The 23219-nt window shown below is 41.2% G+C and overlaps 1 protein-coding gene and 1 long non-coding RNA gene across 3 annotated transcripts in view; one reads left to right on the top strand and one right to left on the bottom strand.

Annotated features, from left to right (window-relative positions):
* Positions 1-23219, bottom strand: part of ADAMTS12 (ADAM metallopeptidase with thrombospondin type 1 motif 12) — a 357338-nt gene that overhangs the window by 5488 nt on the left and 328631 nt on the right. For both annotated transcript variants that reach the window (XM_073237370.1, XM_037001907.2), the window contains exons 22-23: positions 20544-20687; positions 15966-16125 (exon numbers count right to left, since the gene is read on the bottom strand). In XM_073237370.1, the coding sequence (XP_073093471.1) occupies positions 15966-16125; positions 20544-20687 (304 nt within the window). The remainder of the gene's footprint in view (positions 1-15965; positions 16126-20543; positions 20688-23219) is intronic.
* On the top strand, positions 9986-20537 carry LOC118969021 (uncharacterized). The gene is made up of 3 exons (XR_012131692.1): positions 9986-12776; positions 13259-13380; positions 17739-20537. It is a non-coding gene; the product is annotated as an uncharacterized lncRNA (long non-coding RNA).

Genomic DNA, 23219 nt, shown 5'->3' with positions numbered 1-23219 from the left:
GCTCTTGAGGTGACATATATGGTCCTGGAACCCCAAACCTCTTCATTGCTGATTTGTTTCTTCTTTAGGCCTCTTTTTTAAGCCTCTTATAAAAATCAATCTCTCTTAAAATCCCACGGAGGACTTCCTTACATACTCTAATTTAGTTTCAGAAAGAATACATGTTTCAGTCAAATGTTCCTGCTGTGGAATAGGAAGCTGAGCTCTCTGGCTTCTACCGCCCTGCTAGGGTGACAGGCATTCTCCATGGGGCTTGGACCATGCATGATGTGGGCTATTCAGAACAAGGCAAGGATTCCTTTGGAACCAGAGTCCAGCACAGAGCCTGGCTTTCACAGGGCTGCTCCAATTTCTTAGCTAGCCTCTCCTGAAGCCCTTGTGGATGGTGGATGGACAAAGTGTGGCTGGGGTCATTGCCCTTTGCCCCACATTCTCCCTGCCATGAGTATGTGAGTACTCTGGGGCTATTTCAAGAAAAGAAGAAGACAGATAAAGTAACAAAGCTCAGCTTGTATCCCATCTCTCCACAAAGCTGCTTTTGACCCTGTGGGCCTATGTGGATCCCTTCTGACCCAATCTCCAAACTTGCATTACTGTAACATTTGAACTATTCTGTAAATGGTGTGTGAGCCTGTTATACTAGGGGCTGGCATATTACCTCCCTCAAGGGTATCTACCATTTAAAAGGGGCCTCCTAGAGCTCTCCAAGTCTTTAACCCTGCTGTGGGTTGAACAGCATCCTTCAAAATGTGTTTCCCCAAAGTTGAAGTCTTAATCCCTGGTACCTTCAAATGTGACCTTGGAAATATTTCTTTGCAGATGTAATTATGAATAAATTAAGATGGTGTCATACTGGAATAGGGTGTGCCTATAATTCAACATGACTGGTCCTTATGAGAAGAGGAGAAGAGAGAGTCATGGAGAAGAGAAAGCCATGTGAAAACACACACACACCAGAGGAAGGTGGTGTAGGGAAAAAGGAAATTCCATGGCCAGGATTCTCACCTGATCTTAATCTCACCCATTGTATATATGGGATGAGGTAATGCTTAGCCCATTGCACAGGCACCTACTTGCATATCCCTTGGTAGTAAGCCATTTATGGCTGATACTGCTTTAAGAAGAATTCCACCTGGTGCTAAGAGCACAGGGAAACGGGAGAGCGGAACCTGGAGAAGAGGGAAGCAGCAGAGCCCCATGCTAGGAAGAAAGAAGGGAGTCTAGAGAACAGGTGGGAGCAGACACAGAGCCACGAGCAGAGGCTGGAGCTGAGGCAGAGGCTAGACAGGTGGACAGGTGTCTAGTGTCCAACCTACTGCCCTGAGAATATAGCTTGGTATGAGCCCCTTTTTACAATGTTCCATTGTCATAATTTGGTCTCACTAAATTCACAGTGAACCTGTTGAGAGCTGGGCACTCCCTCCTGAACTACAGATGGCCATGAGGTGACACAGGCAGAGATGGGAGTCACGCAGCTACAAGCCTTAGCCAAGGATTTCTGGCAACCACCAGAAGATAAGAGAGAGCATAGTTCTTTAAGCTGCCTAGCATCTGGTAGGTTATGATTGCCCTAGGAAAATAATGTACTCTGTCCCACCCCCCCCACCATGACAATAATAACAAAAATACAACTTTAAGTTCTTACCACATACTAGGCAATGTCCTTGATATATACTACCTGATCTGGTCCTCATGGAAGTTTACTTGTAACTACATATTTCTCCTTTTAAAAAACTGAAGCTTCCAGAAGAGCTTATTGACTAGCCCCAAATCATTAGCTGATATTTAGCTGGTGGTGCTGGAATCCAGTGTTGTCTCAGGGCCTCTAAAGCTCTGCCACCAAGGGAATGAATACAGACTGGTGATGGAGGATCACAGCAACAGGTCTTTCCTGAGCAAAACATCTTCATTTGCTTAACACAGGGATGCCACTTGTTATTTACATCAATACACACATGACTGAAAGAGGCTTAACCAAGCCTGGTGTCCTTGCCTGAAGTGGGGAACCCTGAGATCAAGAGCCTTGCTTTTCAAAGGTTCTCAGAACTCCAGGAACATGCTGGCTTCTGGGGTCCTCCTGTTTGAGAATGGGGGGCTTGAAGGAAGAGTGGGGGACAGTGGTGGTCTATTATGGAAGCTTATGTTCCAGGCCTCTGTTTAGCAGCTCATTTAGGCGATGACTATGAGCCCAACATCAAGGCATGGCTTAATTGCACTAGTTCTCTTTATTATGGTAAAACAATGAAGGCTTGTTGTGTTCACCAGACAACTGTGATCCCAGCAAGCAAACACAATGCTTATAATTAGGGGCAACTGGGAGAGGAGATCCCAATTTGCCTCTGCCTGTTCAATAGAAACCATAGTTGGACTCCTAAAGGGACAGTTATAAGCTGGTTTCCTTGCTGTTGGCTGTGTCTGGAAGAAGGGATACTATTTTAACCATGAAAGAAAGTTGAAAAACAATTTCTGTGGTTGAAAAATACAGTGTCCATAAGACTTTGGTCCCCTTGAGGCTAGGGACTGTGTCATACTCATTTCTGTATCCTCAGATTTTGGCACTTGCCTGAGACATATCTTGTAATCAATAACATTTGCAGAATGAATGAATGAAACCCTTTTTATCTGGAAGAATATCCTTCAGTAGAAAGTTTGCTGATTTAAATGTTCACATTTGTATCAATTTTGGGCATAAGTATGTGAAAGGCCCCCACCAGTAAGATGGTGAACTTCCGGCTTCTCTTCCGGGTCCTCGGTTCCCGCCGGCACCACCTGAAGCCCAATCACCTCTCTCCCCCCTCCCACTCCCAGCACCTAGCCAACAGCCACCAGCCCCGTAGAAGTAACACCACAATCACCCCATGCCCCTTCCTATATAACCCAGCACCTTTCCCTAATAAAGTGGAATTCTCCAGTGAATTGCTGCTGTGTGTCGCTCCTTTCCTTTCAGTATGGTTCCTATTACTTCCCTTATTCTTTCTCTTGCCTGCTCTACCCATCACTTCCCAAATAAAAAAACAACGCAGGATACGTGTGTATAAGGGTTTTGTTTTTGTTTTTTAATCATTATGAATGTAATGCCTAGAACATAGCTGCTACTCGGTAAATATTTCTGGGTGAATTTTCTTGATTTTTATTTTAACCCTAATACTTACACCGAGTCCCCACAATGGAAATGGTAGTTTTAGATGTGTATTTTTAAGTCATTAACAATTTAGATGGTCTTTAAATGCAGTAAAATGGTCTAGAGGAAAGCAATCCTTACGCGAATACCTACCTGATCTTATAAGATGGATATGGGGGTATGTGTATTGGGATGGCTGGCTGACAAACATCCAGGCACTGAGTAACTTATTTTCAAAGCATTTTAGAAGGTACAGGCATCAGGCTGGGTGGCTGACTCCTTAAATGATGGAGCTTGCAGCTGCTCTTTCATGTTCTTTCTATATGAGTAAGATTGGCTCTGCCTTTAAGAGAAGCTAGTAATTAACTTTTGGTGCCCTGATAATTATTGGTGAGTGGAATTCATCACTATTTACATTCATTGCCAGCCACCTCTTCATTGTGAGATTTCCCACCTCTTTAGTGTGACATTTCAAGATGAAAAATGCCAGGTATGCATTTAACTCAGTACTGAAGATTGTGTGGTCCAGCAATAAGACAGTTAAAGACAACCTACATATAATTAAAAAGTAACCCATAACACTAGGTATGGTTGTAGGGGTCAAGGGCAGGCTGCCCCAAGATTTGCTGCTTTGGCATGCAGATTATGTTAAGAGCTAGAATCAAGGCCCAAAAGATTCAGGGGGAAAGTAAAAGTTTCTTTCTGATGGCATGAAAATAACTTGTTGACAGAGGACCTGCTTCTACCATAGATAACTACATTATAATGTGAACTAGGTATGATAGACAGGGAGGAATGAGGCAGTCTGTTTATTAAAATTCCTATGTTCCATTGTTTCTGTGTAGCCCAGCCAATGTTTGTTTACTAAGCATTTACTTATTTATATTCCTGTGAACTGCTTTCCTTCCCTTTGAAGTTACAGGCTCCTACTACTTCTCCTTGGTTCAGGATGACAGGTATACCTCATTTTGCCTGCTTGCCCTTGGAATGTTTGTGGATTCCTGTATGTATGTGATTAAACTTTTTGTTCTCCTTTTAATCTCTTTCATCAATTTGATTCTTAGACCAGCAAGAAGAACATTGAGGGAAAGAAAACAAATTTTTCATCCACAACAATTGATGCAGTCAACAGGATAAACTTCTAGGTATTTACTCCAAAAATCCTGCAGCTTTGATAACCTGGAACATCTGACATACACTTGGCAGAAGGTAAGATTTCTTACCAGGTCATCCTCCCAGAATCCCTGTCTGTGGGGTCTGATGGAGCAAGAATGGGGAGAGTCTTTTTTTTCTCCTAAATTTAGATTAGCAGGAGAAAATACTGGTGGAACTGAGATAGGGAAGAGACATTGGACAAGCATCATGATTAATTTTCCTAAAAATGCTGAGATACAAATAGCATGTCTCACCTGAGGGGGATTTTTCAGCTCTGGGCAAGTTCACTCTGGATTCATTGAGACCAAATAAGGACAACTGAACATTGTGGGTAAGAAGGGCCTTATACCAAGCTTTTTTCTCACGATGGTTGGTTGAGCATTGGAATCCTGTCCACCTCCATTTCTGCCTCCAGCTCAGCCTCTGCCCGCACCTCCAGCCTCTGCTCTCCTCTCTCCTGCTCTCTTCTCTAGACTCATTATTAGCACTGGGGGAATTCTTTTTATAGGAATACAGGCAATAACAGCTTATGGCCAATGTGTATACAAATACGTGCCTGTGCAGTTGGCTAAGTATTACATCATTGCACATATATAATGGGTAGACTAGATTAGGATCAGGTAAGGATCCTGGCCATGGAACTTTCATTTTCCTCATACATTTGTAAGAACTGGAGGGGCTCCATGTTAAGGTTAAGATTTCATATTAACAGCAGAGAGTTGGGAAGTAAGATTCCTAACATTTTCTGGTAATCAACCAACAACTTATCTTAAAGCACCAGGATGCTGGTCGCATGTCTCTGCTCTACCTCATAGCGACTCTTGGCAAATTTGGTCAAGTATGATTGGTTTTACTGATTCATTTCCTCCCAGATAAGGTCCTTATCTGCTGTGTTGTTTGTTATAAAAAGAAATTGCCATGGGGCAGAACCCTCTAGGCCTGCTGTAGTACCTGGCCTCAGACTGGTGAATTCACAGTTGTCATCAGACCAGCATCTGTTTAGGGAAACTTTGCTGAGTGTTAAGGTGCATGTGGGGTGAAGGCCATTGCTAAGGGGCATCTTGAAAGTCAAAGTCACAGAAGTACAAAAGTGGTGGGCACAGGTTGAGCACTTAAACGCTGTTAAGAGTGCTTACTACCTAACTCAAAGACTCTGTTTTAAGGTAAGTTAGTCATAGAATGGGTTAGATTGACACTATATCACCTGCCAACCTCAAAACTTCCATGCAGTGAGGCACACTGTAAAACACACAGCACTCAACCCTGCAGTGCATCCCTCTTAGGTGTTAGTGTGGTTCCACTAGACCCAAGGCTTAGCTGGAGCTCTTAATGTGCATGGAAGAAAGAAACCAGATGAGATTTTCTTTTCATCTTGTATGTCTTGGGAGCTTGGCTTTGTGACCATTGAGTATATTCTCTCTGACCTCTGCCAACCAGAGATGTGTGTACTGGCATGCATCTGACAGGAAGCCCGACAGGCTATGGATCTGGTAGTGTCAGCTCTCAGGGAAATGTGTTATAAGAGGTTCTGCTCCACTAAGGACTTTTGTCATCTCAATCTGTGTTGCTTTGTTAGTGCTAAAAAAGTCCCATTCTGTAGTGTCTGCCAGGTGTCATAGATTAAGGCATCTATGACTGGAGGCATCTCATGTTTTTGTGGGAGACTGGAGACACTGTTTTCACTATTTCATCCTTACCACCCATGTGATGAAGGCCTTTACTTCCTTATACTAACTTTGGGAGTAAACTTTTTGGGTCACAGAAGCTGCATCATTTATGCCCTTTAGGGATGCCTCTTGTGCCCATGTCTTAAGCCTAGAAAGTTGCCTCTTTCCATAAAAAGGCTTACTGGTTTGAACTGCTATTAAGAGCCTATTGTCAGAAACCAGATGATGGGTCCTTTAAGTTGGTTATATTTGCAAGAAAAAGTATCTGTAGAGAGAGCTCTCAATTGTCTTAGTAAAATAGCCAGGCTTAGGGATTCCCTTGGCAGAATCAAATAACAAAAATTAGGGTTAGAAGAAAAAACTAATGTCCACATCCAATGTAAATTCCCCTTAAAATCTGGCCCCATCTACCTGTTTTAACTTCCTTCCCTACAACATGCACAGAGAACACTTGGGCTGATCTTAGGACCGAAGAATACAGGTTATTCATGTAAGTGTTGAAAGCCAGGAAATGAATTTAATCAAAGCACCAGATATTGGAAGTAAGGCTCACTTAGCTCCCACCTTGCAGAGGTGTAATCAGGCTCTGTCAGCTTCAGTGCCCTTTGCAGATGTCTCCTAGACCCCTCACTGAGGGGAAAAAATTTTTCATGTTTCCTGGGCTGCAGCAGATCTTTTAAATTAGAAAGCCCTATAACATCCATTTTCAGAAAATCATACCAAATTTAGATAGGTATTTGAAAGATTAGTGTCCACTCACAACTACCTTCACAGAGGAAACCTGTGAACAAAGTTTCTGCTATGCCCTCCCACAAATGATCAAGTGAAGGCCAGTATTCAGGGACTGACAGAAGGGGAAAACAAAATTTCATGGAGCCCCTTTCTTTGCAAATCAAGAGCTATTGGTTATTGAACCTTTTTATCTTGGGAATAACTCTTGCCTTCTTGCTTTTCATCCTAAGAACTAGACTTGGCTTTCTGCCTGTCTGGGACATGCTGGTTGTCAGTTTTTTTTTTTGGCTATCATTGGGAGTTACTCTAGACCTTGTAAATATCTTTTACACCCTCTTTCAAGATACCTCTTGGGTCTATAGGGTTAAGAGTTCCAGAAATATATATACTGTTCTTGCAACTGACAAAGTGTTTAGAAGGATTGAATAATTTTGTGGAAAAAAAATTGGCCAAATAGGAAGCTGATATTCAGATCCCTATAGGAACATTTTTAAGGCCTTCTCTCCTAAACTACCTAAAGGGAAAGAAACAATTAAAACATAGGTGGATGGGTATGTTAGTCTTTGTTATCATTTAAGGGGAATCTAATTCTTTGGGGGATTAAAAATAGCTGTCCTTGTTTTGCAAGTCTAGTCTTTATAGAACCAGTTATGGCTCTAGAAACAATTCAAATCTGCCTGTGTTTACTAATCTCCAAACCTGGAGTATTCATCTTAAAATGCTTGGAGATATTGTGACGTTGAAAACAGAATTGTCCTGTACTTAAGAGAAAGAAGAACATTTTAAATAGCAACTATCGCAAATCTTTTACGGGAAAAAAACTGGCAGTTTTTCCTCTGTCCCTTGAAGTTATACATCTGATCATGTCTTTGAAATGTACACACAGCCCACAATCACCTGAGATTGAAGGAAAAAGGAAAGAGACCTTTTAATTCATTTTTAGTAATATTTTTGGTTTCACAGGTACAACATTGTGATTTGACAGTTATCTACATTATTAAATGCTTACCTCAGTAAGTATGGTTGCTATCTTTTAACATACAAAGATATTACAATATTGCTGACTGTATTGCCTGTGCCATACTTTCATCCCTGTGATTAATTTATATTATGATTGGAATTTTGTGTCTCTTAATCATTTTTACCTTTTTCACCCACCTCTCTTCTGTGGAAACCACTAGTCTCTTCTCTGTATCTACAAGTCTATTTTTTGGTTGTTGTTCATTTGTTTTATTTTTTTAGATGCCACATATAAGTGGCATCATATGGTATTTGTCTTTTTCTGCCTGCTTATTTCACTTCGCATAATACTCTCTAGGTCCAGCCATATTGTTGCAAATGGCAAGATTTCTGCCTTTTTTGTGGTTGAGTAATATTCTACTATACACATGTACCACATCTTTATCCATTTATCTATTGATGAATACTTAGGTTGCTTCCATATTTTGGCTATTGTAAGTAATGCAGCAATAAACATAGAAGTGCAAAAATGTCATTAGTATTTTGATAGAGATTACATTGAATCTGTAGATCACTTTGGGAAGATGACCATTTTTATAATACTCATTCTTCCTATCCATGAGCATAGAATACCTTCCCATTTATTTGCATCATCTTCACTTTTTTTTCATCAGTCTTGTAGTTTTAAGAGTATGGTTTTTTCAGCTCCATGGTTAGATTTTTCCTAGGTATTTTATTCTTTATGATGCAATTTTGGGAATGACAATTTCTTTCTGTATATTAATTTTGTATCTTGTAACTTTACTGAATTTAGTTCTAATAGGGTTTTTTTTTTTTGGTGGAGTCTTTAGGGTTTTCTATGTAAAGCATCATGTCACCTGTACAAAGTGACAGCTTTACGTCTTCCTTACCAATTTGGATGCCTTTTCTTTTCCTTGCCTGATTGCTGTGGCTTGGACTTTCAGTACTATGTTAAATAAAAGTGGTGAGATTGGTCATCCTTGTCTTGTTTCTGATCTTAGAGGAAAAGATTTCAGCTTTTCACCATTGATTATGATATTAACTGTGGGTTTGTCATAGATGACCTTTATTATATTGAAGTATGTTACCTCTATACACACTTTGTGGAGAGTTTTTATTGTAAATGGATGCTGAATTTTGCCAAATGCTTTTTCAGCATGTATTGAGAATATCCTATGGTTTTTATCCTTCCTTTTGTTAATGTGGTGTATTACATTATTTGTGGGTATTGTACCATCCTTGCATTCCTGGAATAAATCCCACCATCTCATGATGAATGATCCTTTTGATGTAATTTTGAATTTGGTTTGCTGCTATTTTGTTGGGGATTTTTGCATCTATGTTCATCAGGGATATTGGTCTATTATTTCATTTTTTTGTATTTGATTGTCTTTGTTTTGGTATTAGAGTGATGCTGGCCTCACAAAATGAATTTGGAAGTATTCCCTCCCCCACCTTTTTTTTTTGGAATATTTTAAGAAGGATAGATTTTAGTCCTTCTTTAAGTGTCATAGAATTCACCCATAAAGCCATGTAGACCTATACTTCTGTTTGTCCAGAGTTTTTTGATGACTGCTTCAATTTCAATACTAGTAATTGGTATGTTCAGATTTTCTGTTTCTTCCTGGGGCAGTCTGAGAATATTGTATGTTTCTAGGAGTTTATAAATTTCTTCTAAGTTGTCCAATTTGTTGGAATATAATTTCTAACACCTCTAGTGTCTGGCCACAGCTCTCCAAACTAATACTTTCAATTTTCCTCCCACCCTTCTGACTTGGAATAATAGAGAAACAAAACTGCCCTTTTTTCTGAACCCCTAACAACTGAAGTTAGACAACTTGCAAAAATTTCTGAGAAATCACACCAGCCCATGTTTAGACAGTCTTCGTGCCTGTTGCTGTGTGGGACATTCCAGGACCACCAGAGGCATTTGAACTACAAACCAAGAAAATCTGTCAGATTGCCTACTGCCTGCACTTATTCTGTCTAAAGATTCTTTGAGCCTGACACCTACACATCTTCTCACAGGCAGCACTCACGACTCAGGCACTTGTTTTATAATTTGGTCCAACCATTATCCTTTGTTTTTCTTTCATTTCTATAGAAATGCCTATTATTTAATATGTGATTAACTGAGCCATAGGCCTGACTTTGAGAACATGCTGCATCACTACCCCCTGGAGAAAGTTTAACTGTGCTTTCCTATTGTCAGGACTAAGAAGCCAGTTTGACAAGACAGAACAATTTACCAGCTCAACTTTTAATGTATGAAACTTCCAGGGAAGTTTCAGAGGAGGGACCTTAGGGGCCAAGGGCAGGTTGCCCCAAGATGTACCACTTTGATATGCAGATTATGTCAGAGCTAAAAACAATCAAGCCTCAAAAAGTTTGAAAGACTCAAAAGAAACTTTGACCTCGCAGCCTAACTGCAAAAAAAGAATTTAGATAGAAGACCTGCTATCAGGAAGAGAGCTATCACCATAGATAACTATATTATAATATGAACTAGTTGTGGTAGACAGGGAGGAATTTCATAAGTTAAAATTCCTGTCTCACTGGCCCAGCAAACATTTGTTTACTAAACATTTACTCTTTCATATTTCTGTTAATCCCTTCCTTCCTGCTGAATTCCCAGACACCTACCTACTTCTTATTTCAGGATGACATATATGCCTCATTTTGCCTGTCTTTGAAAGCTGATGTCTATGGGGTCCCCATACATTTATAATTAAACTTTGTTTTTTTTTCTCTTGTTAATCTGTCTCATTTTCTAATCTGTCAGTTTGATTCTGAGACCAGCTAGAAGAACTGTAACTCTGGGGAAAGGAAATCCTGGGGCAAAATAACTCTAAAACCAAAATCATTCAAAGGGAGAAATAAAGTTTAAAACCCATTTATTGCTTACAAACTGCAGTTGGGGGCTGTTTTTCTTTCCTGCTCCGGCAAAAGCAAGCCAGCACTCCCCCAGCCTCTCAGGTAATTATGCATTGATATGAAGATGAACTCTTCTCCACTCCTGAGGACTGCCTGTTGATATGCAGATGCACTAAAGCCAGAATATAAAGATATTCTGGAAATATTACAGTTTTACGCACAAGAACCTTGAAGGGCAGAGGAAAATTTTTCCTTCTAACATGGTCAACTGAGACTAGGCTGCTGCTTCAATTATATAAAAACAACATAACATAGAAGGGATTGTGTAACCTCAGCATTTAAAAAACATTGTACCATAGCTGGGGATGAAAGGAAGAGGGTCTCAGATTGGTTCCTTGATCTAGAACAGGGTGTTAAACTCTAATGTGCATGCAGATCAACTGGGGATCTTACTGAAATGCATATTCTGAGTAGGTCTGGGGTGGGGCCTGAAATCCTGCATTTCTAATAAGCTCCCAAGTATTGCCAACACAGTTGATCCAGGGACCAAAGTTTGAAGAGCAGAAGCCTGGAAGACTAAAAGTTGATAACACCTGTAAGAATGAGCCGGAGGTAGCTGCTTTTGGAGTTTCAAGTAAGGTTAAAGACAGCCACCCTCAAATGCAGAGTGTTCAGAAAAAAGTTGCACATGATAATCATAACTGAAGCCTTTCCACCCCAGTGCATTGCTTTCAGGATTTCCCACCCAGATCTCCCTCTTGGCCTTCACACCTGTATAGAAAACCAATCAGCAGACACTCATGACTAAGCAATTCATAGGCCCCTCAACAAACATGTTCCAAACAGAACTCATCTTTCACCATTCCCAAACCCACTCCAGAGCTTCCTCTCTCAGTGAATGGTAGCCTCATCTACTCCACTGGGCTGGCTGGAAATCTGGGCTGTACCCTCCCTCTTCTTTCCCCAGGCCTAATGGCCTGTCAAGGATCTCTTTTAAGTGCTCTTGAATCCACTTACTTCTCACTCTCTCCACTTTTATTGCCCTAGTTCATGCCATATGCACCTCTTGCTTAGGGGACATTTGCAATCTCCTAATGATGCCGGGGTTCTTGTTTGCGGAGCCGAAGAATGAGCTTCACAAACAGTCAAGGTAGGAGAGCAAGGTACAGGCTTTTATTTAGAAATAAAGTGAGAGAATAGAGCTCCTGGCTCATGCCAGGAGGGGACAAGAGAGCCCATCGTTGGTGCGTTGTCTAGGGGGTTTTATAGTCAGTTGAGGATTTTTAGAGAAAATGAAAATACTTAGGGGTGTGGACTTAAGTGATTCCTGAATATTAAAAATTAACTTAACATAAGGAATTTCCTGCCTTGATTTCTCTCCAGGGAGCACCAGCGCCTTGGTCTGGGAGCATATCAAAAGGCTGCTGCCCAGCCCCCAAGGTGGGCTGAGGTATTGTCTACTTGCTAAAGAATCTTGCCTCTTGAACTTCCTGGGTGTTAAAATCCAATCTTATCTTTAAGACGGAATTCTTCCTGCCTTTTACCATGCCGTCTCATGCCGTCTACAGCTGGGTCTGCATGCTTAGTTAGTTGCTCAGTTTGCAAAATAACCTTGTCAGAGCTGAAGGAGGAAAGACAGCATATAGGCCTGGGCCTTTTTGCATGCTAAAGTGAATCCTGCACATGGTTACAAATGATTAGCATAATAAAACATGTGCTACTCTTCTTTATCTGGGGAACATTAACTGATCTCACTGAAGAATGATTCTAGAGCTCAATGTTTAACATAGAGTTTTAGCAGGGGGGTTTCTTTGCATGTAGTTACATTGCTCTGACTGCAGATACCCTGCCCTGCCCCCTCCGGAGGCCCTCACCCTACTCTGACTACATCCAGGGTCCCTGTCTCACTAACTGGTCCTCCTTCTCTATCTTCTACACTAAAGTAGCATGACTTTATCTTCCTTACCCCATGTGGAATACTTCAATGATTCCCTTCTGCCCTCAAGTCCAAACTCATCAGCATGCTTCACAAGGCTCTTTACCCCCTAGCTCCAGCTTACCTCTCCAGCCGTTTCCTAACTCCCCTTGAATTTTGTACTTGAGTTAGACTTATGTGCCATGATATCATATTCTTCCTGGTTATTGTGGAAACTGAAAGCTTCTCCTGAAATGTCTCATCTGACCTCTCTACTCACCCTTCATTTCCTCTGGAGGCCTTCCCAGTTTACGTTGGATGCCCTTCCCAGGTACGTTCAGAACTCCTTACCTCCCTTATCAGTGTCTGTCACTGGTTTGTACTTCCTTGTTTCACTTTATGTTTAGCATGTATTAAGTCTCCGACAAATATTTGTTGATTAAATGCATGATTAAAAAAAACCTTAGGGAAAATCTTCTCAGGATGTTAGGTGTAAAGGCAGTCTCTGCTGAATGCCAACCCTCAGCATTGGAAGGGGGCAAAGAGCAGATTGACAGACCACAGGTTTTACTACCTCTCATCTTAGAGAAAGACTTCCATTGTGTATGACCATCATGGTGCTTTTTCAAGAGCAGGATGACCCTTAACTGTTGTCTAATAGTTCTTTAATTAGGGGTAAAGTCATTCTGATTGAATTTCTGTCCTACTGTATAGGAGGTATTCTCCACTTTGTAACTCATGTAAGCAAACTATCAAAAAAAAAATCCTTGCTTCCTGCCTGAAACCTTTGTATCTGTTTTTTATTTAATGTAGAAATCTTCCATGTCAGTGAAACTCCAAATATCAGTGGAATGGACATAGAGCTCATGGTAGAAGCCTCTTATTTGTGGATAAGGAAACCAGACTATTGAGAAGAAGTAACTTGACCATTGGAGGTAAGAGCTGGTTTGTGATGGAGTTTTTTCTTTTTCATGTGCTCTTAATAGATGCTATTTAAAATATTCATGACAACTTGTAAGGCTTGTGTTATTATTCTCTTTATATGCAAAAGGGAACTGGGGCTCAAGGAAACAGGGGCTCAGAGAGTCAAATAACTTGTCAAGATCACATAAATGGAAAGAGGCTGCTATGGGATGTAAACCTTACTGCTGTCTGAGTCCAAAGCTACATTATTCTTTCCACATTTGGGGAAGTGAGGCATGTGGAGTGAGAAGGAGACCTGGCTTGGTGTTCTAGCTCTGATATCACCCCACCATGCAATCACAAACAGGCCACTTAATCTCCAGGCTGCAATTTAACATACTTAAAATGACAAGGTGACCATACAGCATTCAAATAGGGTTGCTTTTTCAAAGTTTAAGTTGAATGTAGCCAACAACAGTGATAGTTCACTGTTCAGATCTCCTTCCTTGGATTTGTTAGGCAGGAAAACAGATATGAGCATTGGGTGGAGGGAGAATAAGACCAGTAAAGTCCACTAAATGGACTCGAAGAGTTAGCCAGATAAAACCAGAGAACCGGAAGGCACTCACAGATTTAATGCCCTTTGCAATGTGAGTTCATTCCACATGCTCTGAACCTGGGCTGCCTTTGAGACTTGCTCTAGCTAGTGCAGGTGAGATAGGGTAGAGATGTGGGACAAACACCATGATTAATTTTCTTAAAAATGCCAATATGTGAATAGCATAGTAAGAACAGGAGGGACTTATCTTAAGGCTAAGATTCCATTTTAAAAGTAGAGAATTGGAAAGTTAGATTCCTAACATATTCTTTGGTAATCAGCCAACAACCTATCTTAAGGCAAGGCCAAACAGTCTTAACTGATAAGTTCCCAGTGCTTGGGTGTAACCATTATCTTGGAGAGGAACAGGACCAATAAATTCCTTGTGTTAAGTTTATCCTATAGAACTCTCTGGAGGATTGACTAAGAGCAATGACACAGTGTCTCTCACTGGAGAGGGAAATCACAAGACCACATAACAAGCCTACAACCCCCAACTCCCCACCCCTGGCTCTGACCCTTTACCTTTATCCCATTCTTGAAAGCCTTGAAAGACAGAATCTCAGCTTTTAAGTGTGCCTCCTCTCTGAGGTTGCCTGCACCCCCTTTCTTCAAGTGTGCACCTTTTTGCCTTAAGTAAACTTCTCACTGCTCAAGTTATTACATTGTGTCTCTGCGCTCTTCTAGTGGTAAGTGTCTTTGTCACATTCCTGTTTCATTCTGTCTTCCAGGCTGAAGCACAAGTCTTCACTCTGTCTCTGTCCTACTTCACACAAGTAGGGAGGGGCTAATGAGATCTTTGATTTGGGCTTACAAGTTCCTGTTGCCTGGGTGACCCAAACAGGACTGCAGCCGTGCCACCACACTTTTGTCTGAAAATCTCCTTTCTTTGTTTTGAGGAGATCTCAGAACATGATCTCACTCCATCCAGTGCTCTGTAGCTTCCTCAAATCCTGGGGTGGTAGGAACTTAATTCCCATGCCATGCAGATCCACGAGGACACTGGATGCCAGGGGACACTCGCTTTAGGAATTGGCAGGGGACGTGCCATATGCCAGGCAGGAGTTCAATGAACTTCCCTTAATTCTCTTTACTTGTTCTTCTTTACTCTCTGCTGCCAGCAAGGCAGCTGCCATTCCTTGCTACTCTTCGCTTTGATGAATTCCTTCCTCACCATGTACTCTGATTTCCCTGCATATCTGAACTGAATTCCTCCCCAACAAATTTTTGACCCGTTTTCATGTATCACCCCTCCTCCCCGACCAAGTCCCAGCACACCTGTTCTTTAGCCTTGAACACCCAGAGGCCCTGACTCTTTCAGAGCACTGCCCACATCCTACTGGAGCTGCTTTGCTTCTCCATGTAAAGAGCCATACACACCTGTGGATTCACTTCCCCTGGAGTAGCCCTGGCCAGTGGCTGCAGAATGTGGTAGTGTGAATGTCCAGCTCACCGGCCTCAGGAGTAGACAACTCTGAGACAGTTTACACCCAGGAGCTCTCCTGTGGAACCAGCTGAAGTTAGGCATGTATGTGACATGGCACCTGGCCGGCTCCTCCCTTTTCTGCCCTGCTTCCCCTACTCTCTGGAAGGTCTTCCTTGGGAGCACTTCCTTAATGAAGGCCTTGCACACAAATTTGTACCTTAGAGTCTGTTTCTGGAGAACCTGACCCAAGACAGTAAAGAGGGCCCTTGGTAAAGAGGGCCAGTCACTACTTGACTGGGTTCCTGAGAAAGCTGGAGCATCTCTCAGAAATCTTTGAAAAAACGGAAGTGATTGTCATCTGTATGGAGTGACGTCAGTGTGAATGTGCTTGAGACAGGAAAATGGATGCGACAATCTCTGCAGAAATTCGATGCAAACCTCACCAGACAGCCTGTGCCCTGGGGAGTGGGCTGGCCTCTTCAGCATTTAGGTTTCTGGCTCAGTAAAGGAACTAAAGCTATTCACTAGTCAAGTCATTCAGGACAAGCAATTTATGAAAAGCTCTCCACCACTGAGCAAAGCCATCCACCTACCAGCACTCTTCCTGCAGGCCCGCTGGTTGCATTTTAGGAATTCCTGAGGTCTGGGTTCCTGATCACACAGGCATCGGTCTTGGTCTTCAGTTTTATTGTCCTCTGAGGAGACACAATGGACAGTCCTCTTCTGAAAGCCCCCTCCGCAGGAAGCAGTACACTGAAGGAGAGAGGGATCAGAGTCAGAATTCTCCCGCAGGATACCCAGGGCAGTTTCAATAGGGGAAAGTCTGTTATCAGAAATCTTTTTGAAGGACTCAGATAATAAAGGTGCTAATAATTTGGAGAAGTGAATTTCGGAAGAGTCTAGATTATGGATTGTGTCCACTGAACTTGGCTTAATTGACTACTGTGGACAGAGGTTGGATTGCAAGCAAAATAGAAAAAAATTTCATACCTGGGCCCTGGTGCCACAGGAAATCTAGTTTCTCTGAACTAGTTTTGATTTGGGGTTGGAAATCAGATGTGAGGAAAGAGGACAGAGTTGCCAGGGAAGTGAAAGGTAGGACAGAAAGCAGGAGAGGAAGACCATGGTGGGAAGGACAGAGAATCGAGCCGGCCGTGTGTGGTCTCAAGCCATTCTAGCAGGCGAAACTGTACTGTTCCTGTCATTGTATGGCTGCTGGGAAGCAGAAGGGAGATTCTCTGGCCTGTGAAAGTAGCTTATATAAGATGATTCCTGGGAATATAAGAAAATATATCTGAATTAACCATATATACTCTTTTAAAAAGTTCTTTTTATTGTAAAATTATTAAACATTAAATTCACTATTTTGACCATTTTTAAGTATACTGTCCAGAACTTTAAGCACATTCACATTGTTATACAATCATTACCACCATCCAATTCTAGAACTTTCTCATTTTCCCAAACTGAAACTATGTACTCATTAAATAAACTCCCCATCTCCCATTCCCAACCCCTGTCCCTGGCATGCACCATTCTATTTTTCGTCCCTATGAATTTGTTATAGTACCTCATATAAATGGAATCATATACTTGTCTTTTTGTGACTTTTTTCAATTTGCAAAATGCCTTCAAGTTTCCTCCATGCTATAGAATGTGCCAAAATTTCTTTTTAAATGTAGAATAAGATTCTATTGTATGGATCACCACAGTTTGTTTATCTATTCATCCATGGATGGCCACTTGGATTGCTTCCACCTTTTGACCATTGTAAACCACAGTACTCATGATTTACATTCTATTTCATGTTTTATTACTTTTCTTACATATGTTTCTTATATAATCAAAATCTTTCAGAGGGAAGAAACCAGTTTCTCTTTCTTCATCCTGCATAGCAATTAGATGAATGCTAAACACAGCCTGACATTCAATACATACCCATCGATTGGCTGAAGAAGATAGCTGCAGTGGCAAATTCTGGAAAAATCACTAGGCACGAAAGATTCCATTTTCCATTTGAAGTGTTATTGGTCACCCAGTTCAGAAGATTAAAAAATACCAACAGTGGGATACCACTAATAAGCTCCAAATACTACTACCAAACCCTGTTTTCCACAAAACTCCCATATGGGGTAGGAGGAGAAACATCACATTTTTCTTAACATCCACTACTTTATTTGTTCTAGTTTTCATAAAGCTTAGAGCATGATGATCAGCCTGGAACCTCATGTCTGTTTTATAAAGTCAGAGACGTCTGTGATTAAACCTGAAAGCAATTTCATTATAGGTAGAATTGCTAGGTCAGATAGTGTATGTATTTTAGGCTTCTCACTGATTTGAATGCTTTCTGTTCTGACTCTATACAGATGACCATAACTGAAGAAAGGTGCTGGGAATCTGGCTGGAGAGCAACAACCATACAAAACCTCACAATTTACAACCTCAGCGCTACCTTAGGGTTGAAATGAGAAATAGACTGCATACTTCCAGGCCAATGGGGATGTTTTCGACAATTTCCTCTTCTCAGTGAGTTCCCTAAGAGCTCAGTATACTTCACTATTATGACATTTACTGGGCTATTATTCTTGCCAGAAAGAAAACTGCATTGTCCAGTTTTCCTTTACATTGAATGATAAGGACTAGAACCTCAGGGAATTGACAGACTTAAAAATGTTCATCTTTAATTGATAATTTATGGGATTCTGTGTTCCCAAATGGGCCCCAATTTTTTTTTATTCTGGTATCATTGATATATGCTCTTATGAAGGTTTCACATGAAAAACATTGTGGTTACTACATTCACCCATATTATCAAGTCCCCTCCCAAACCCCACTGCAGTCCCTGTTCATCAGTGTAGCAAGATGCCAGTCACTACTTGTCTTCTCTGTGCTACACTGTCTTCCCTATGATCCCCCCCACACCATGTGTGCCAATCATAGTACCCCTCAATCCCCTTCTCCCTCCCTCCTCACCCACCTTCCCCCACCCCTCCCCTTTGGTAACCACTAGTCCCTTCTTGGAGTCTGTGAGTCTGCTGCTGTTTTGTTCTTTCAGTTTTGCTTTACTGTTACACTGCACAAATAAAAAAAATCATTTGGTACTTGTCTTTCTCCTCAAATGGGCCTAAATTTACAACATTTTCATGAGAGTTCACACGTGATCAGATTTTCTCTTCTGATGGTCACATTTAATTTTGTTAGTGATACTTATACTGTTATGCACAGCTCCAGGATATTTATGAGGAGACTAATCCTCAAACACATCTTTATTTGTTGGGTATAACCTTTTCAAGTTGTGTAAGTAAAGATGGAGAAAATTGGTTTTGGAATAATGGAATTTCTAATAAATGGGAAATAAAGTCAGTTTCCAAGGAAGATATTGTAAGATGCCCAAATGTAAAGTGATTAAATTACATTTCCATGAAAAGTAATAAAACTACACATGATAGTTTCTGTTGTCCACGTGACCCTTGGTGGGCATGGTGAGAGCTGGATACTGGGCCTGGCAGACAGCTAGCAGGGCGCATAACCAGCAGCTTGCCCTGACACCAGAATCTCCTTTGGCAGTTCATCACAAATCAGCATTAGATGTCAATGAAAACTTTCACAGAAAATACTATGGGTCCTATCTAAAGAAATGGTTGACATCATTTTTCTTTGTCTACTGGGCGTATTTTTTAGCTATGAAAATAATAAAATATGTATTTTTTATTTGTTGCAAGCTAATTGATTAATGCACAATGTTCTTTTAGCACTAATGAGTCATCTTGTTCTTCCTGGATTAAAGTGGAGTGGTGTCCAGAGACCAACAAAACCTTGAGTTGGATGCATAGCAGGAACCTTTTGTAAGAGTACCTGCCAGCATTTGAACTGATTATGGCTGTGCAGGTGCAACTACATAGCTATGAACAAAGATAATTACCAAGAAAATAGCAACCTAAAGACATCTACAGCCATTATGTTTGGCAAAATACTGTATTGGCCTGTGCCGTAATTATAACCATCAAAATATAATTACACAAGAACAGGTTACTTTAAAAAATATTAATAGTTGAGAGGTTGTTGTATCTGATACTTGTGGCTCCCCCTGCCTCCCAGTTGTTGGCCTTTGATCTGCCCCAGCTACGGTGGTAACCAGCTTCATGCGAGCACACCCGTTGGCCTGTACCTCCACCTATGCCGGGGTACCTCTTATCTCCTGACTCTGGGCTTCCTTGCTGCAATGAGACATGACATGCGTGGGATGATGCCCACATGTGAATAACCCAGGGCAATGAGGGGTATCAGCCATCAGAGGGGAGACTTTTTACCCAGTCCTGGAAATCAGGAGCCAGGTTCATCTCCTTCCTTCTTCCCTCTGCACAAACTGCCCTAAGAGGCAGGAATTCATACAGCTTTTAGAATGCCTTTGAGAGTGAGCAATCAGTTGTTCCTGACACCAAGCAGTGACTAGTTAGAAAAGTGGTCAGGCTGGTAATGCACCACCTTGTATTTGAGTCCCCTCCTTCCCTATCTCCTTCCTCTTTTCTATCACGGATGCTTCTCTGGCATTGTATTTCTTAATAAAGTATGAGATTTTGCCTCAATACTCTTTTTTCTAAGGAATCTAGGATGTGACAAGTCAGAGTGATGACAGAATCTATCTCTGGAAGAATTTCCTTTATTGACAGTGTTATTTATGCAATAAACTTTGTGAGAAAATAAATATCTCCTTCATTCATAGCTTAGCTACTTTGTTGGCTTTCCATAAAACATCCTGGCCATGTGGCAAATTGATCTGAAAGAGATCTGAAACTCACTGAATCAGGTGAGCCTCAAGCTCAGGGCATATCAGCTCCTACTTGCTTTAGGAAAAGCCAGAGGATCTAAGGCATTGAGGTCCCAAATTGCTTTTCCATAGGTTTTGTGCCCCTGGGATAATGTTGGCATTTTGTCTTTTCTCTTCTGGACTCAAGATAGTAAACATTGACCACATGTCAGCTAAGGGCCAACTTTCAGTTGAGATTAGCTGGCAGCAGAGTACTAGAATTAAAATCTACAGAAACACTGTTAAGTCAAGAATACACCGCACATTTACAATGAAGATATATTACTTTTGAAATCAAAAGAAAACACGTGCTATTTTTTTTTTAACACTAAAATTAACTGACTAGACTATAACTGGCTCTTACCAGGCTCCAGTTCCCAGTGGCCCAGCGACAACAAGGGTGTCTATTGCAGGGTGCAGTGGATGTGGGCCTTTTCATCCAGTCACAGACACCTCCTGAACAAGTCACTCCTCTCTCCTGAATTCCTCCTCCGCAGGACCTGGAACACTGATATGCAACAGTGACAAGGTTACATAAAAATCACATGGTGATATTTTTCAGTGAAAAGAGAACTATTTACTGTCATTTTTGTTGTGTACAGTGTGATTAAGAATATTAGCATCTGTATTGGCATCTGAACCATCTGTGCAGGGTCCTTACAATGACCACTGAGTCATTTCAAATAGCAGCAAAACAAGAATTAAAGAGAAGGAAGGAGGCTGACGATGGAAATCCTGAGGATACGAGGGGGAGAAAAAAAATCAAAAGATGCTAATGGTTCGACGTAAAACAATATGTCAAATGGAAGGAGTTTTGGTTAAAAACCTAAATGAATGGTGATTCCAGAATGGATGTTATCTGCATTTTGCCTTCTGGCACAAATGTATAGAAACCAAAATGTAAAAAGTAGATGATTTTATTATGATTAGCTCTGACAGCCCAAATGGGGAACTGCAATATATTTACAATACAATTTTGTTCATCACCTATTAAAATGGAATTCAGTCTTCTTTTCCCACTACACAAAGCTTTATCATTAAATTTATCCATATTCAGAATAGAAAATTTGATAGGTTTGCTCAGGATTTTGATGCACTGGCTAAAATGCTCACAAAATAAATTTGAGATGACAAGTTGGATTCCTGAAGGGATAGAATTCTAAAACATCTCAGGTTTTTGCTCACTCAAATAATTTTATAAGATATACTGTCTTATTTTTATAATTTTCTAGAAGGGAATTAAGTAGTTCACCAAGAACCTTTGCAAAGACTTTGAGTACTTTAGAAAACCTTAATTATGGCATGGTAACAACAATAAAACAAACATAGTTGTTAACAACTCACCCATCACTTAGGCACTGCGTGTGTGGTGGTACCACAGAAAACCACAGGGGGGGTTATATACAACTAACCTTCTGCTCAATAACAGAACTAATCTATTGCTTTCACAATATTCCCACTTTGAGAGTCAACATGGATTTTCTCCATTTAGTGGGTCTGAGGCGAGGAGAGGAATCCCACATTTGGGATCATTGTGCATACCTGTGTGTGTGCATAAAGATTCAGGGCCACCTGACCAAACAATCTCTAAGAAAAGGTATTGAAGAAAGTGTAAACCAGTGGTTCCAAAGGTGTGGTCTACAAACCAGCAACTTCAGTCTCTTCTGGGTACTTATTAAAAATGCGAAATTCAGGCCCCACACCAGACTCTGAATTGGACTATCAGGGGATGGGTCCAGCCATCTGCATGTTGACAATCCTATCAGGTGATTCTGAAATGTGCCAAAGTTTGCAAACTGCTGGTGTAGAGATGTCCCCACAGCTGCGATGCACCTTGCATGCAGATAGTCTGGGCTGGCTGACACTCACCAAAGGGGCCAGAACATTCTTATTATTAAGTCCATTAGATAGTGTGTGTAGACAGAATATCACCATTATAGGTCAGAGAAAGCTTCTAAAGGTACTCAGATCGTCAGCAGCTCCTGGGAACTACAACTGAGTTTTGCATTTTCCATTTCCTCTGATCCCTCAGGGGAGCAATCTTCCAATTTAATGGTTTGCTCAGAACAGAGCACTTAAAAAGGTGGGAGACCTTCACGGAACAGGTTCATGATTGGGGCTCCCAGAAGCCACTGAGGAAGCATAAAGAGCACATCTTTTTCATAACCAGAAGGCAGATCTGAGCTCAATCTCTCACAACCTGCAATTGCCATTTCTCTGAAAAAGCCATCTAAGCCTCTGCAAATTCCAGGATTCTGAAAGCTGTTGTCAGGCTGCTAACCTGGAGGGCTTGAAGGCTAAGTCCAGAGCATGGGAGTAGCAGGCAGGCAGTTTATGTACTCCAGATCTGAGCAGGAGAGGAAGAGAAAGAGGGGACAGTGGGGTCCCAGAAGACACCAGGTTTTGGCCCAGAACCTTGGGAATCAGCATGGCTGCTTTAATCTAGAGAGAGAACCTAATCAGCTCTAGGGAGCTCAGTCTTCTATAAGCTTCGACACTAATCCTATGGTTGCAGTTCTCTATTCCTTTCCCTGGCACATGGTAGGTTTCCCCCAAAATAGTTACTGATCCATTCTTTGTCCTCAGTTCACTCCAAGTTCAATGCCTCCTGGGCTAAGTTCTATAGGAGGAAGAGTATAGGCACTGGAGTTTGCCTTATGCTTGAATTAATACTCCACCATTTATTCCCTAGTTGTGTGACCTCATGTAAATTTCTTAATCTCTGAGTCTCAATTTCTTCACAAATAAAATGGAATTAATAAATCCTACCATCCAGGTTGTTGTAAGAATTAAACCAAGTGTTGTAGATAATTGTCAAGCCCACAGACACAATCAAAATATTTTATTTTCTCTTCTTACTGTCATGCACAGATATAGTTGGGAATATTTTTTTAGCCACTGAGGCACTTGCCTATTGTCAAATGAAATCATTATACTTCACCAAAGAACAGTAACCTTGTTTACATGTGACATGGGACGATGACCCAGCAGAGCCTGAGCCCTCACAAAACAGGACATGCACATACACACACACACACAC

This window comes from Manis javanica, chromosome 1, assembly GCF_040802235.1.
Source record: "Manis javanica isolate MJ-LG chromosome 1, MJ_LKY, whole genome shotgun sequence".
NCBI lineage: Eukaryota > Metazoa > Chordata > Mammalia > Pholidota > Manidae > Manis > Manis javanica.
The sequence above is the reverse complement of the archived record's forward strand: the minus strand, read 5'-3'. Positions and strand labels throughout refer to the sequence as shown.